Source organism: Electrophorus electricus, chromosome 3 (assembly GCF_041902795.1).
Source record: "Electrophorus electricus isolate QZ-2024a chromosome 3, ASM4190279v1, whole genome shotgun sequence".
Classification (NCBI taxonomy): domain Eukaryota; kingdom Metazoa; phylum Chordata; class Actinopteri; order Gymnotiformes; family Gymnotidae; genus Electrophorus; species Electrophorus electricus.
The window spans coordinates 7,465,001-7,480,181 of NC_137499.1; the positions used below are offsets into that span (position 1 = coordinate 7,465,001).

At 48.3% G+C, this 15,181-nt stretch overlaps 1 protein-coding gene across 6 annotated transcripts in view; it reads left to right on the top strand.

Moving 5' to 3' along the window:
- Positions 1 to 15,181, top strand: part of lrp4 (low density lipoprotein receptor-related protein 4) — a 77,592-nt gene that overhangs the window by 51,519 nt on the left and 10,892 nt on the right. For all 6 annotated transcript variants that reach the window (XR_014122572.1, XM_035523813.2, XM_035523821.2 and 3 more), the window contains 20 exons: positions 976 to 1,095; positions 1,230 to 1,355; positions 1,969 to 2,094; positions 2,257 to 2,391; positions 3,087 to 3,212; positions 4,523 to 4,753; positions 5,694 to 5,850; positions 6,270 to 6,487; positions 9,194 to 9,370; positions 9,710 to 9,835; positions 10,173 to 10,381; positions 10,561 to 10,642; positions 10,847 to 10,952; positions 11,052 to 11,253; positions 11,495 to 11,684; positions 12,800 to 12,931; positions 13,398 to 13,538; positions 13,951 to 14,037; positions 14,189 to 14,360; positions 14,834 to 14,996. Coding sequence is in view for 5 of the 6 variants with exons in the window: in XM_035523813.2 (XP_035379706.1) it covers positions 976 to 1,095; positions 1,230 to 1,355; positions 1,969 to 2,094; positions 2,257 to 2,391; positions 3,087 to 3,212; positions 4,523 to 4,753; positions 5,694 to 5,850; positions 6,270 to 6,487; positions 9,194 to 9,370; positions 9,710 to 9,835; positions 10,173 to 10,381; positions 10,561 to 10,642; positions 10,847 to 10,952; positions 11,052 to 11,253; positions 11,495 to 11,684; positions 12,800 to 12,931; positions 13,398 to 13,538; positions 13,951 to 14,037; positions 14,189 to 14,360; positions 14,834 to 14,996 (3,026 nt within the window). In the remaining variant the exon portion in view is untranslated. The remainder of the gene's footprint in view (positions 1 to 975; positions 1,096 to 1,229; positions 1,356 to 1,968; positions 2,095 to 2,256; positions 2,392 to 3,086; positions 3,213 to 4,522; positions 4,754 to 5,693; positions 5,851 to 6,269; positions 6,488 to 9,193; positions 9,371 to 9,709; positions 9,836 to 10,172; positions 10,382 to 10,560; positions 10,643 to 10,846; positions 10,953 to 11,051; positions 11,254 to 11,494; positions 11,685 to 12,799; positions 12,932 to 13,397; positions 13,539 to 13,950; positions 14,038 to 14,188; positions 14,361 to 14,833; positions 14,997 to 15,181) is intronic.

A 15,181-nucleotide genomic window follows, 5' to 3' on the forward strand; every position in this document is an offset into this window, starting at 1 on the left:
TTTTAAGGGGAGAGGGGTTTTACATTGCAGCTCGAAACCTTCTCAGATCTTAGCTATATTTTCACAGTTCATCGTAATTAATTAATGTCTGCCATATTTTCATACTGTTAAAATATTTTTCCCTCATTCTGATGTTTTAATTACTCCCAGCTCTTGAAATGATTAGCATTTTTGGGACACCTTGAACCAGCATCAGAGAGGAAGTAAAGCAGGTGTGTGTGGGTGTGGGTGTGTGAGGCTGTGTGTGGGTGTGAGTGTAGGTGCATGGGTCTGTTTGGGTGTAGGTGTGTGGGGGTGAGTGTGCCGGTGGGTGGGTTTGGGGGTGTAAGTGTGTAGGTGAGTAGGTGTGGGTGGGTATGTGTGAGTATGTGTGGGGGTGAGTGTGGGTGTGTGTGGGCAAGCTGCAGTGCCTGGTTAAACCAGGGTAGAGAGAGACTGGACTCTGCTATTATAGAGCAGACAGTGTGGGGCTCACCCTGCCGTCAGCTCCTCAGGCGATAAGATGACTGCGTGTGTGCGTGCGTACACACTGGTTGGGGGGGGGGGGGGGGGGGTTGTCAGGCATTAGTCTGATGAGTAGGTCCAAGTGGAAGATCAGAGTGGGTGGAAATGGCTGAATGGCTATGCTCTTACATGGAGGGCTCTAGGCCCGTTTCATCATCTTGCCGTGAGGGCGCGTGGTGTGAGAATGCTGCTGTCCTCTCTGCCATTCAAACCCCACTGCTGTGACCTGCTCAGGCTGATGAGCCACACGTGCCCCACTCATCTCTCCTCTCTCTTCTCTCTCCCTCTCCCTCACACATCCATCACGTTAAGATCTCATCTTTTATGTGAAAGCTAATCTGTAATGACATATTTCATATCAGGAAATATTTGAAATGCAATTAGTTTCTTATTAACAAGCATTGTTCTGCAGGTGCTGGGTGTAAGTCATGAGAGGAGAGATGCTGACTGTGTGTGTGCGTGTGTGTGTAGCCTCCCATCAGCCTTGCCGTGCAGCTGAATTTATGTGCAGCAGTGGCATGTGTATCAATGCTGGCTGGAGATGTGATGGAGAATTCGACTGTGACGACCAGTCAGATGAAACCAACTGCAGTAAGTCCTCAATACGTGTGTGTGTGTGTGTGTGTGTGTGTGTGTGTGTCTTGTGTGTATATGCATCTGCCTGTTTGCATAAATATGAAATCTGTGTGTGTGTGTGTAAATGAATGCTAATCCTCTACCCCCAGCTGCCTCTATGTGCATGGCTGACCAGTTTCGCTGTGTATCCGGCCGCTGTGTCCGGTTGTCGTGGCGATGCGATGGGGAGGATGACTGCTCTGACGGCAGTGATGAAGAGGGCTGTGAAAAGACGGGTAAGGGCTCCCCTCCGGAGCAGGGCCCAGGAATCGGGGGCCTTCCTAGCGGCCGAACCTTGAGCCTTCACACACACACAGAACCCCCCCCCCCCCGCTCCACCAATCATCGCACAGATGCTACAGAGATTGCTGCACTTGCTTCTTGTCTATAGAGTCACATAAATCTTTCTACTCCATATAAACCATACACAGAGGTGTTTTTCCTGTTGTGATGAGGTTCAGAGCCTCTTCTATAAAGTTGTCAGAGCGGACATTGAAATGCATCGGATTGGGGTTTGCCCTGTCACTCAAATGTGTTTGTCCTTAGAGGGAAATCCATTCGTGCAGACAGGTCAATGGTAATAGTACAAAATATTACATATGTGCAACCATACGGTGTGTGTGTGTGTGTGTGTATGATTATTTGTATGATGAACCATGTGCCTAGCGGACAGCTGTTGGCACCGTACTGGGCACGTAGGCCTTAAGATCATCTTGACTCACACAATGACGGTTTTTAACAATGAGCCTCTTCTGTTGCCGTACTTGCCTGATCGCTGGTTGCTTCTCTCTCCTTCCTCTTCTTCCTCTTCCTGTTCCTCTTCTTCCTTGCGTGGCTGTGGGGATCCAGGAGCCCCGCCCTGCGCCTCCGATCAGTTCTTATGCGGGAATGGCCGCTGCATCGGCCAACGCAAGGTGTGTAATGACGTCAATGACTGCGGAGATGGAACGGACGAATACCCGCACCAGGACTGCCGTGAGTCCTGCTCTCTCTCTCTCTCTCTCACACACACACACACACACACGAATGCATGTGTACTCGTACACATATACACCACCAGTACTGATCACATAATGCATTTTTCTTTGTGCGTGCGTGTGTATGTGCGTGTGTGTGTGTGTGTGTATGCATGCGCAGGCCCAAGGTCCAGTGAAGGAAACTGTAACGTGGATAATGGAGGCTGCTCGCAGAAGTGTCAGATGTCTCGAGGACTGGTTCAGTGCACCTGTCACACTGGCTACCGACTGACGGAGGGCGGAAAAACCTGCCAAGGTGAGAGAGGGAGGGGAGAAGAGAGGAGTGAATGGGAGGGGAAGAGAGGAGAGGAAGGGAGGAGCTTGCTGCTGGACCTTTAGCGCTCTGGGCGGCGAGCTGTGTCTGCAGCACCCAGGACGCGCTGCAGGAAGGGCACATGGGGACAGCTTGGCTGCGACTGTGAATAAACACACTCTGTCTGCTTATGCACGCACTGACAGGACAGCACCCAACACGACGCCAAACCAAACACACGGGGACATCGCAGGCAATTGTCACGTCTCTCTCTCACACACACACACACACACACACACACACACACACACACACACACACACACACACACACACAGTCACCTGAGCTTGCTGAGAAGAAGACCCCACAGTCGTCTCAGTGTTCGTGGCGCTTGTGATTCCGGGCTACCACTTCCTGACAGCAGGCATCTCGGTGTGCGGCTGAGTGAGCCGAGGCAGCTAAGGCGCGCTTCCTCTCTCTCTCCCTCTCCATCTTCTCATCTCTCCATCCGCATGCCTGTGTGCTCCACCCGCTCTGGTTGGAATTGCCACAGTGGAGTTTTGGCACAGCGGAGACCCAGCTGAGCTTCATCAGTTAGATACACTAAACCTTTTAAGAATGATCGGCTTGGACTTTGACTAACTTGTTTGTCTTGTTGTCCCCACCACCCCCTTTCTGCTCCTTTGGACTGTTCCCAGATGTGGACGAGTGTGCTGATGAAGGCTACTGTAGCCAAGGCTGTACCAACACCGAGGGGGGGTTCCAGTGCTGGTGTGTTCAGGGTTATGAGCTAAGGCCTGACAAGCGCAGCTGCAAGGCTCTGGGTGAGTTAAACGCACACAGCTTCTGTCTGGGGTTTCCTTCCCTACAGGTCCTTCATCTGCTGCAAGCAAAGTCCTTCTCTTCAACATCACACACCCATTTTTTTTACCACCTCTATGTCTATGAAACCTCTTCATTTATATATAGAAATGTGAAAGGTTTGCCTTCTCCCTTAAAAAAGCAGGATTGAACTTTGTGTAACTTTTTGGGTCAAGCTTCAGCCCTCAGGGTCTCTCTTCCCCCGCATGTCCCTTCGTCATTTTTTCTATCTTTGTTCCCTTGCTTTCTACCTTTCTTTCTGTCTTTTTTTATATGTCATGTTCCTCTCTCTCGCCCTCTTGCTTACCTCCCCCTCCGGAGTTGTGTTAACGTACAGTGTGTAATCGTTACCCTGCTGGCTCCTCTGTTTGGGGACGGGGCAAGTTTACGTCGGGGTGAGGGTCGCGTCTGGTTCTGCTTAGGGCAGCAGGGTTCAGGTATGCCACGTTATTCTCCGATACTCCTATTTATTTTTGCTTTGGTTTTAGCTTGTTACCTTTGGCCAAATGTCCTTATGGCAACACTAGACATTTATTTGACTTTTAAAATTTATTTGATTTTAAAATGTGAGTAGAATGATATAATCAAAAGGATTTTTTTAAAAGAGTAAAACACTTTTCCCATGTGTAGTTGAAATGCGAATTGGAAAATGGAAAGTAAACTTTATATTGGCTTCATAAAGTCAGGACTGAAGATTTTTATTTTTTTATTTTTTTTGCGGCCTAATGTCCTAAAGCTGCATTTAAGTTTGCACTCTTGAGAACCGCAGCAGTTGTGACCAAACCCACGGACTGGAGGAGCCAGTGGGGTGTGGCCTTTAGAGATAAAGCTGCACTGCGCACTTGCATTGCCTACAGCTAAAGATCAGGATTATTGACTAGGTGGAGAACTGCTGAAACTGAATGGACAGAATTCAGGAGGGTTGTCAGAGTGTGTGTGTGTGTGTGTGTGCATGTGTAGGCCAGTAGCCTTGGGCCAGTAGCCTAGGGCATTTTTTTTGTGTGGGTTTCTAAATGAAAAGGAAGGTGTGTGTAGGGTGAACATGACTTAAGGTGTATAAAAAGACGGTCTGAGAATCAGATGCAAATCTCAGGTGAACAGTCTTCCTTCTCAGTAAACTCTTTAGAGATGTGGTGAGAAGAATGGTGTCATGTTGGACAGATCATACAGGTCATACAGATAAGGGAGAAATATGGATACTTGTAGTGACAATTTCTCTCTCTCTCTCTCTCCCTCTCTCGCTCTCTCTCACTTTCCCTTGATCTCGGAGCAGGCCCAGAACCTGTGTTGCTGTTTGCGAACCGGATCGATATCCGGCAGGTCCTGCCGCACCGTTCTGAGTATACGCTGCTGCTGAACAACTTGGAAAACGCCATCGCTCTAGACTTCCACCACAACAAGGAGCTTGTTTTCTGGTCTGACGTCACGCTTGACCGCATCATGAAGGCCAACCTGAATGGCAGCAACGTGGAGGAGGTGGTGTCAACTGGCCTGGAGAGCCCAGGTACAGGGCAGCTCCTCAGATTTGTGAAAAAGTTCCTCCACATCTGAGATTAGTGAAGAAGGTCCTCCAATCCTCAGATTAGGGCAGAAGGTCCTCCACTCCTCAGATAAGGGATTAGTGTAGATAATCCCCCACCCTGCCTTCGCTGTTGACTCCTATTTCCCCTACTTCAACTTCTTTTCTAACCTTTGACACAATGAACCTCAGAAAAAAAAGAAAACCATGAAATTAAGTGATCTGTCAAAGACCTCCTTAATTGAAATGATATGCCTACCCCAAGAGAAGTATGAACATTTAATATGAATGTTATTATAAACTTTTTTTAACAACTTATCATGTTTTTGTACCTCTTGTTGCCGAGCAACAAAATGCAGTCCACTTTATATATTCCATAGTGCTGCACCTGTTGCGCTTTACATATTTTAAGGTCTGTACCATAGACCTCCTCTTAGTGCCTGGGGCAGCTGCCTGGACACTGAAAGACATTCCTAGTCCCGAATCCACAAAGCTCTTCACGTTTAACGGCCTTTTCCCGTCCCCGAAATGAGACCCAGATTGGATCCCACGTTATAACATCTGACACTTGTGTGCTCATAAAGAGACCTCAGTTTCCTGATGACTTCATTTTGTTTAAAGTGTTTGTAACCTTATAAATGTATTCTACGCAATATGTCTCCCAGTAAAAGCTGACCCAGAGCTTTAAGAAAAAACCTTTACAAAATAGAAAATTTGTTTCTGCGTTGCTTAAATCAAGACCGAAATGTTGCCTGCATTAATCGTTGTAACTAATTTGCAACACAGTTTTGGCTATGTATCTTAAAATGTGATTGGCCAAGATGTGTCTGTGAGCGAGTTGGCAAACAGAATAGCACACTGGTTCAGGTACAGGGAGCACCACTGGCTCCTGGCTGACCCGTGCCCCTTTCTTCTGGCTGTGTAGGGGGTCTGGCCATAGACTGGATCCATGATAAGCTGTACTGGACAGACTCAGGGACATCTCGCATCGAGGTGGCCAACCTGGATGGCACCCACCGCAAGGTGCTCATATGGCAGAGCATGGAGAAGCCCCGAGCCATCGCTCTGCACCCCATCGAAGGGTAAGGCTCTGACTAGCACCCCTGCTGGCACAGACCTATTTGGTAATCTCGTGACTGGTTCCTCACACAGAGATGACACAGCGATAAGTGAAGTGCAGGTTCTCGTTAACTCTTTCTCTCTGGGTAGAGTTTACTGAGCATACTTAAGTCAACAAGAAATCATGGAAGTCAACAGGAAATGCTATATAGATTAGAAGCTTTAGTTGATCAATCACATATTAAAAGAAAATAGTATATATGACGCCATTATCAAACCTCATATTAAAGTTCTCAACAATTGCAAAGTTGTAATGAAGAACAGTTCTAACAGTCACTGTCTGTTTAACACATATTTGCTGTCCAGTATCTGCATCCTTTTTCGTATCTCCCTATCCGAGACACTTGTGGGCCATATTGTTGTTCTGTTCTCTGACCTTCAGTAAGATCTACTGGACAGACTGGGGCAACACGCCACGCATCGAATATGCCAACATGGATGGCTCGGGCCGCAGAATCATCGCCGACACAAACCTGTTCTGGCCTAACGGACTGACCATTGATTATGCCGGCCATCGCATGTACTGGGTAGACGCCAAGCACCACGTCATCGAGAGAGCCGATCTGGACGGCAAGAACCGCAAGGCTGTAATCAGCCAAGGTATGGCACCGCTCTCCCTTAACTAAACAAACTACGTTCCCCATGACTGTACAGCTGGAAGCAGACAGTGATCATTAGCAGGATGTAAATGTGGCACAACAGAGAGGCCTAGAAAGGTCACAGCATGCCCGGTCTGCAACAATTATTTCAGTTATTTCAGAGGCAGGACAATTGAAAGACAAACAGTGATAAAAATGTGAAAAGCTCCAGAGAGATACTGTAATGAAAGGGAATCGTACGCGTAGCTAATCTGCCATGGTAGATTTAGATCAAATCACAAAGCATAACAGCAAGTCCTTTTGTCCGTTCCCTTCATGCCCTCCTACACAGACTACATGACCTCTGTCATAACCAGCTTGGAAGAATGGATCCTCTATTATTCCACCACTTTCTCTCTCTCTCTCCCTTCAAACACATGTACACAATTGCACTGGACTGCAGGCTCCAGTTACTTAACACATAAATTCACTTAATAAAGTTGGCCCCTGGACTAAGCATTAAGAGAGGATATTGAATTTACATGAGCCAAAACATGAGCCAAAACTGTGCTTTGGGGTCATGTTTGTGGGCCTGTGTTAATGCGCAGGCAGGTGCAGAGAGAATGCCCCAGCAAAGTCTAGACGCATTCCACATCAGGAGCTTTCCATCAGCTGAAGAACTTCCTTTGGTTTTGGTACCTACACCCCAGGGTCAGGGGCAGAGAGAAAGAGGGCAGTTGAGAGGTTTTTCCACCCTCTCATAGAATAACAGGGACATGCCAGGCTAGCTTGTGATTGGCTCTTTGGATTTCGGGGAGGGGGTTTGTGGGAGTGTAACGTGATCTGGCATGAAAGCTTTACTGAGTGAGCATGGGGCAAGAGGCGCTCCATCTTCGCATTCCCGCTCGGCATTCCCAGCCGCCTTGTGGAATTCCTGCCCTGCGGGTCACAAACAAAAACAGGACCAGGAGGGGCGGTGACGGGCAGCCGCACAAGGAGGAACGGGCGAGTTCTGGGGATGTCTGGAACTGAGGAGTCACTGTTTGCAGGTGCGAGAGTGGAGGCGTCTGTGTGGAGTTAATGGACCCATGAACCAGCGCAGGACTGAGACGGGTGGAGTCAGTCAGAGAAAGCCGGGTTTAAAGATGAGAGGAGGGGGTGGGGGATTTTGTGTGCGAGCGTGCATCTGCTGTCTAGTGGGTGGGCAAGTACAAGACACCTGCGGGTCACACCATGTTTACTGGTGCTTCAGAAGCTGGCCCTTGTCCCCGCCCCCTTTGCAGATGCACGCACGCACAGGCACACATGCGCGCACTGAAGAAGAAAAGCCAGGGGGTTCAACGGAAGCGAGAAACCTGGAGTGAAGAGTGAGATGACGTCGATAAGGGGCAGAGGGAGTACCAGCAGCGGTAAGAGTTGCCTGCTGGTACATCTGAAGTGCAGCCATGCCTCAGGTTAATCCCAGATAAGATCAGGAAACAAGACGGCTGCTTCTCCATTTACACACACACCTGGAGGGAGGGGGGGGGGGGGGCGGGGCGGGCGGAATATGAGAGAGAGAGAGAGAGAGAGAGAGAGAGAGAGAGAGAGAGAGAGAGAGAGAGAATCTCCCATCTGCAGTAGGAGGCAGTGAGGGTGACCCGCACTTTGTCATGTTTGTTGAGAATGTGGATGTACCCGTTGCGACCTTTGATTGCAAGATTACGCTGTGTTTTTTCAACGTCATATGATGCGTTATCTTTAGGCCACCCAGTAGGTCAGCATAGTTACCCAGCATTACCGGGCCTTGCTCAGGCCTTGTGTATTTGATTTTCTGATTAAGGAAGAGGAGGGCCTTTAGGGGAGGGGCTAGGGCCATGGTTCTGCTTCCATATCCTGTTCTCTCTACACCTTCTCATACAAAACCAGAGGGGTGTGTGTCCAGCACTTGACCTCAGTCCAAACCCACTCACGATTGGAGGAAAACACCTCCCGTTGCGGTGGAGAGCAGCAGCAGGAGATGAGCAGCACAGACTCTGCAGATTTTAAATGCCCCACTCGCGCAGCTCAGGTCCAACTGCTCCACCACAAACCACAAACATGCTAATTAAAAGCAGCCGTCATTTAATGGTCAAATGGAGCTGCGAGAGCCAAACCATCTGCCAAACCATCCACAACTTTCCACAAATAGGTGCACTTTGCTTTAGATAAGGTTCCTAACAGCTAAACGGACTGTAGGATGTGGATGCCTCACTGGGCGAAGTGTGGGTGAGGGTGGGCTGGGGTGCGTTTTGAGCCAAGACCGCCATGGTTCAGGACTCAGGCTGTTGGAAAGCCACATGTGAAAATGATTCATTTTTGTTTCGTTTCATCTAATGTCTGTGATTCACGAGAATGGGGCATATTCCCAAGTGTGCTAAATAAGCTTGGTTTTGCTTACATGCTGATCAGAGGAGCTGTAAACTGTTTTGTGGGGGTAAAATCATTCCTGCAGACACAACTGGGTCTTGAATACTGACTCTGCACCTTTGAAGCTTGGGAATGTTCTTTGTAGGTGCGAGGCTGAAGTTTTCAGGCATTTTTCTTACTCCTCTGCCCTTTCACTTCATCCCAATAGACGCGCATCTTTAATTCTTTTGTCTGATCCCTTTCTCCTGTCTTCTCTCTCACGCTCCCTCCCTCTGCCTCTCCACACCTTCCTCTGCAGTCCTCTTCACTCACTCCTGTCTTCCCGTCTTTTTCACGGTAGGCCTGCCACACCCATTTGCCATCACAGTGTTTGAGGACAGTCTCTACTGGACGGACTGGCACACCAAGAGCATCAACAGCGCCAACAAGTTTACGGGCAAGAACCAAGAGATCATCCGCAACAAACTTCACTTCCCCATGGACATCCACACGCTCCACCCGCAGAGGCAACCTGCAGGTGGGCCCGTTGGAGACCTCCAGCTCCCCGCTAAGTGCTTCATTTCTTCCTCACATCTGAGAGCATTGATCAGTTAGAAGGCACAGTGTATACCTGCATATTCTCAGCAGAAACACACACCCCAGATTTTGTATAAAATCAGAACAGAAAGGCATGGACAAGTCAGTGGTGGTTTTAGTTTTCTCGAACGGTTATCTTGGTTATCTTGGACTGTACATTTTTCTCCTTAAGAGGTATTAAGTAAAGGCATGCTGCATATCAACTAGATGGAAAATGAAACTCTCCTCCTCTTCTCATTTCTTGTCCTCTCCACACCTCTCCTCTTGTTTTTGGCTCCAGGTGGTCGCAATCGCTGCGGGACCAACAATGGGGGTTGCAGCCACCTGTGTCTCCCTAGCAACAAGGCCTACACCTGTGCCTGTCCAACAGGTTTCAGAAAAGTAGACCAGTATAACTGTGCCCTAAGTGAGTAGAACATGTCTGCTTCCTTGTAACTTTCATTGGTTTTGTCATCTAAACCTTACTTCTAAGACAGCATTGCATTGATACATTACTATATAATTGTTTCAATAAAAGTTGAAGTACATCGAATAAATTAGCTTCAGCGAATAAATTAGCACTTTGTTGATTAAATGAATGACCCCACAAGTACATGCAAAAGCACAATATATGAATGTACAAGTTCCTTTCTTTTGCTGATGTGCTTTAGTGTGGCATGTGACTGAGTGATGACTGCTGTTGCCATGAATCCCACCCTGCTTATATGTGGAGCACTGACAGGAGACCTTTGGTCTTTGATCAGGTCTTGACAAGTTCCTGCTTTTTGCCCGAAGGACGGATGTCCGTCGAATCAGTTTCGACACAGAAGATAAATCAGACGATGTCATTCCGCTGGCCGACGTGCGGAACGCCGTGGCTCTGGATTGGGATGCCCACGAAGGGCATATCTACTGGACCGACGTCACCACAGACTCCATTAACCGGGCCCTGTGGAATGGCTCCCAGCAGGAGGTTAGTGGGTAACAGCTGCTAATGCAAAGCTGCACGCACTTTGTTCATGGTGTGTGAGTTTTTTTGCCTCTCCGCTTGGGTTATAGAGAAAATTGGGAAATACTGCCACCTATTGGAAGACAAACAGAAGCACAGCTTGTTCACCTGTTGCGCTGCCTAAATTACAACTGTCTTTGCAGGTCGTCGTGGACACCAGTTTGGAAAGCCCTGCTGGTCTGGCCATTGACTGGGTGACGCAGAAACTATACTGGACTGATGCAGGTGTGAACAAGTCTTAATTATTCAACCTTTCAAGTCTGCCTTCACATATTTCAAAATGTCAGTCCAAAATCAGATTAGTCAGTGTTTTTTTTTTCCTTCCTGGGTTTGCTGGGTTCTCTTATGCACCCCGATGTTTATCAGGTAAAAGGTTTAAGACCCCCCCACCCACCCATTTTCTCTTTTGCCCTCTCTGGCCCCCATCAGGTACAGACCGCATCGAGGTGTCCAACGCTGATGGCACCATGCGCACGGTCCTGATATGGGAGAATCTGGACCGCCCACGGGACATTGTGGTAGACCCCATCGGCGGGTGAGTACCAGTAAAGTGGCACCAACACTCAAACCATTGCACAAAGTCGGGAGACTTTGTTGGACTGAGCTCTGGACTGAAGCGGACATGCCTGCGTAGGTACATGTACTGGACAGACTGGGGAGCGAACCCAAAGATTGAGCGAGCAGGAATGGACGCCTCCAGCCGCCTCGTCATCATCTCCACCAACCTGACCTGGCCAAACGGGCTGGCGATCGACTACCAGACCCAGAGGCTGTACTGGGCTGATGCAGGAATGAAGACCATCGAGTTTGGCAACTTTGATGGGTCAGACAGACAGGTGAATGCATCAGCCTTCTTGCAAGTGCACTGGTGCTCTGAGAAGAATATTTAAGCCTACTTCTGTAGTTCTGCGGTTTGACTTGCTTTGAGTGATCTGTCCAAGACCTCGAAGGTAACAGCTAAACACTGTTGTCCATTTTGTTTTTGCCTTGTTAAAGAAATCACCATAAAATCTGGCAAAGTTACTTACTCTTAAAGTGTAAAATAAAGTCTTTATTTGCCTTTATTTTCTGCTCAAGGTCTTGATTGGCAATCAGTTGCCTCACCCGTTTGGCCTGACCCTGCATGAAGATAAGATTTACTGGACAGACTGGCAGTCCAAGAGCATCCAGAGTGCAGACAAACTAAGCGGTCTGGGCCGCTCCACGCTAGTGGGGAACCTGGAAAACCTCATGGACATTCATATGTTCCACCAGCACAGAGCAACAGGTCAGCAGAGCTCAGAAGAACACCTAGCTTCTGTATACTGTAACATGGTGTATAGCCATTGACCATCCATGGACTGGGTGTTAATGACACTTGGCAGCATTCCAGAGGTCTCTCTGTCTCTGTCTCTCTCTGTCTCTCTCTCTCTCTCTCTCTCTCTCTCTCTCTCGCTCTCTCTCTCTCTCTCTCTCTCTCTCTCCTTCATTATGTCATGTCGGCATGTGGTTGGGTGCCTTCGTTGTCTGCTGGTGAGTGATTAGTATTCTCCTCGAAGCACACTGGGACATATGGCAACTCGTGGCCATATGGTGGCATTCACTGAAAATGAGTGGCATGTTTGCTGTGGAGAGAAGAAGCTTGTATGGCCTTCGCCCTCTCGCTGCTGATACTGAGCAAGAGTGAGGATATGAATCAGGTGTTTTCCAGAAGGAAAAAAAACCAAAACTGTTAGCAAGTTGCTTTCTTACAGATCAATGACAATACATCGATTGCACACAAAAAAACCCTTCTGCCCTGGCAAGACAGACAGTTTTTGCCAATGGCTGAAATCCACACCTTTTCAGTGTGGGGCTTGTGTACGTGTCCTGAGCCCTCTGTTCAGGTAACGAAGGGTGACCTCATTGCCTTGGGGTGGTAATGACAAGAGGAATGTATCTCTTTGCTATCTGCTTGCTTGGCTTTTCAGGCAGGTGGTTCAGGCTGGTTGTAACTGAGCTCCAGTCCATGGCATCAGGGACTGAAAGCTCCTGGGGTTAATAGCAGGCAGATAGCAGACTCTCCCTCGTGGATCGGGTTCTTCCCGCCGTCCCCGGGACTCGAAAGCTTTCCGTGACGTCTGTCATAGCCCTCATGGCACACAGGTCGGGGGACTCCGTGGGGGTCACATAGAAATGTTTGGAAGTTGGAAGGGCATCACACATTAGAAAAGAAAAAGAAAGAAAGGCATCACACATTGAAGCTGAACTGATCATGAGCTCTGCACCAGCATCAAGACCCCTAGATGCAGAAGCCAAAATGTGACTTTATTACTTAATTAATTTTTTTTTTTGTCAAACTCCTAATACCTTATTCTTTCTCTGTCCTGTTTTCCTCCCTCTCTGTCTAATTTCTCCATCCAGTGCAGACACCGTGCTCTGTGAATAATGGTGGCTGTAGTCATCTATGTCTCTTGGCTCCTGATTCCAAAGGCTCCAGCTGCGCTTGCCCGACGGGAATCAACCTTCAGGTAGACGGCAAGACCTGCACTCCAGGTGAGACTCCAGATCTCCTTAATGCCTGAGTTCAGATTCCATTTGACCTCCATAAGTCCCCATATGGTATTCTGCTGAATCATCAATAATGAGCCAGGGCCCGCCACCAAGGCGCTGATCTGGGCTACTTCTGTGCATTACCCTGGTTAGACATCTTCACATTCTTGTGCCACTTTCTCTAAGGCTGGTGCTTTGTCTTTGAAATCCGAGGATCAGGTGAAATATCCCTGCAGGCTGAAGGGTCATCTTTAAAGATGGTTGTGAACTTTTAGGAAGGATCTGTGTTGGAGGGAAACAGGGAGTGACCCTGTCGCACGAAGTGACCCGGTAGATGTCGGTGTCCCACATGTCTTTGAACTGTTAGCCTGGTTTAAGCATATGGGGTGTGTGTGTGCATGCATTGGGGTGGGTGTGTGCGTGTGCCTGTGTGTGTATGCATGCATGTGCACATGTGTATTTCTTACAGGAATGAATAGCTTCCTAATCTTCGCCCGGCGGACTGATATCAGAATGGTCTCTCTGGACATTCCGTATTTTGCTGATGTAGTGTTGGCTGTTAATACATCTATGAAGAACACCATTGCCATCGGAGTGGATCCCAGAGAGGGTAAGTGCCCTTTCCTTTCGGTAGGGGCTCCCAACCAGCCTTGAGCCCTCTCCAGTCTCTCCTGCTGGATAAAGGAGGAAGACATAATGCTCTGTTGAAAGTGACAGCAGAACACAGGCGCTGGATCCCTCTAGCCAACTGTGTCAAATTCCTGCTGCCTTTAACTGGGTTTAAAACCTTCAATCGATACTGTTCAGAATCTGATCAGGACTGTGCGGTTCACTGCATAGGTTGACGTGTAACTTCAGTTTTTAACCCCACTCATCTGAACATGCATAAGCCTAGTTTAAGTTGGAGCAATCGCACAGCAAAGCAGTTGAGGGGCAGAGGTAGAGTTGCATGCACAACCACTGAGCAGTGGATTGATTTGATGAAGTGCTGTATACAGTGAGGTCCTGTTCTCTTTCTCCAGGTAAAGTGTACTGGTCAGATAGCACCCTGAAAAAGATCAGCAGAGCCAATATCAATGGCTCAGGGCATGAGGACCTCATCTCCACAGGTAAGGAGAGCAACACCTCACTGAACTCTAGAGCACATTAATTCAGTGTTCCCTCCCCCCAAAAAATCTGGACAAAATATACCTAGAGCATAGGTATATTTTGTAGTGAACATCAGCACCAATGGGAGTGTCTGTTCCACACATCATTTAGGGCTGGTGACCACTGATGGCCTTGCCGTGGACTCAGTGGGCAGGAAAATCTACTGGACGGACACGGGGACCAATCGCATCGAGGTGGCCAACCTGAACGGCTCCATGCGGAAAGTTCTGGTGTGGGGCAACCTGGACAGCCCGCGCGCCATCGCCCTATACCACGAAATGGGGTAAGTGGAAGGGAAGCCCATGCCGCCTTCTTAATCCCTCACCATTGCTCCGCATTGGCTTTGTGATGCATCCTGGTACCTGGTATGGATTCCCAGTTCGTCAAGGCATCGATTGGCTGTAGACGTGATGTCTAAGGTCAAGTTAACACTTGTTCTGTCCAATGAAGGTTCATGTAGTTTTCAAGCAGTGCTGTTTAAGCTTTTCAAACAGAGGTGACAAGTTCCACTCCTAACTGGCTGGAGTCTGTTCACAGTTTAGTGGTTTGCCTGCTTTAACACCCCTCCTTAATGTGGTAATTAACTGGTGAAGTGCCTTTGGGCATGGAAATCCCAGAACTGTTCTGGACTCCAGGAATTGGGCGTCCCTAGTATATTTGTGTAGAATTCGAGTCAAGATACTCCATGTCCTCCAGAGATGCTCCGACACGCTTAGCAAAGTTGCTGTGGTACAGATAATCTCTCCTCTGCTGCAGGTACATGTACTGGACCGACTGGGGTGAACACGCAAAGCTGGAGAGGGCGGGTATGGACGGATCTGAGCGCGTGGTCCTCATAAGTAATAATCTGGGCTGGCCCAATGGCCTTGCTATAGACAAGGCCAGCTCGCAGCTGCTCTGGGCGGACGCACACACTGAGGTCAGTGTCCTAAGAATGTCCAGATTTAGTAGATTGTAGTCTGTTTTAATTCTACCATTTGTAAATGCTGTGAGATTGAGACGTTTTTTGAGCGTTTGCCAATCCATGAGTTATTCTTGCGTCTACTTTTAAAAATGAGCAACGATTTTCAACCCCATTATTTAAATTTACCATAATTTGATGTA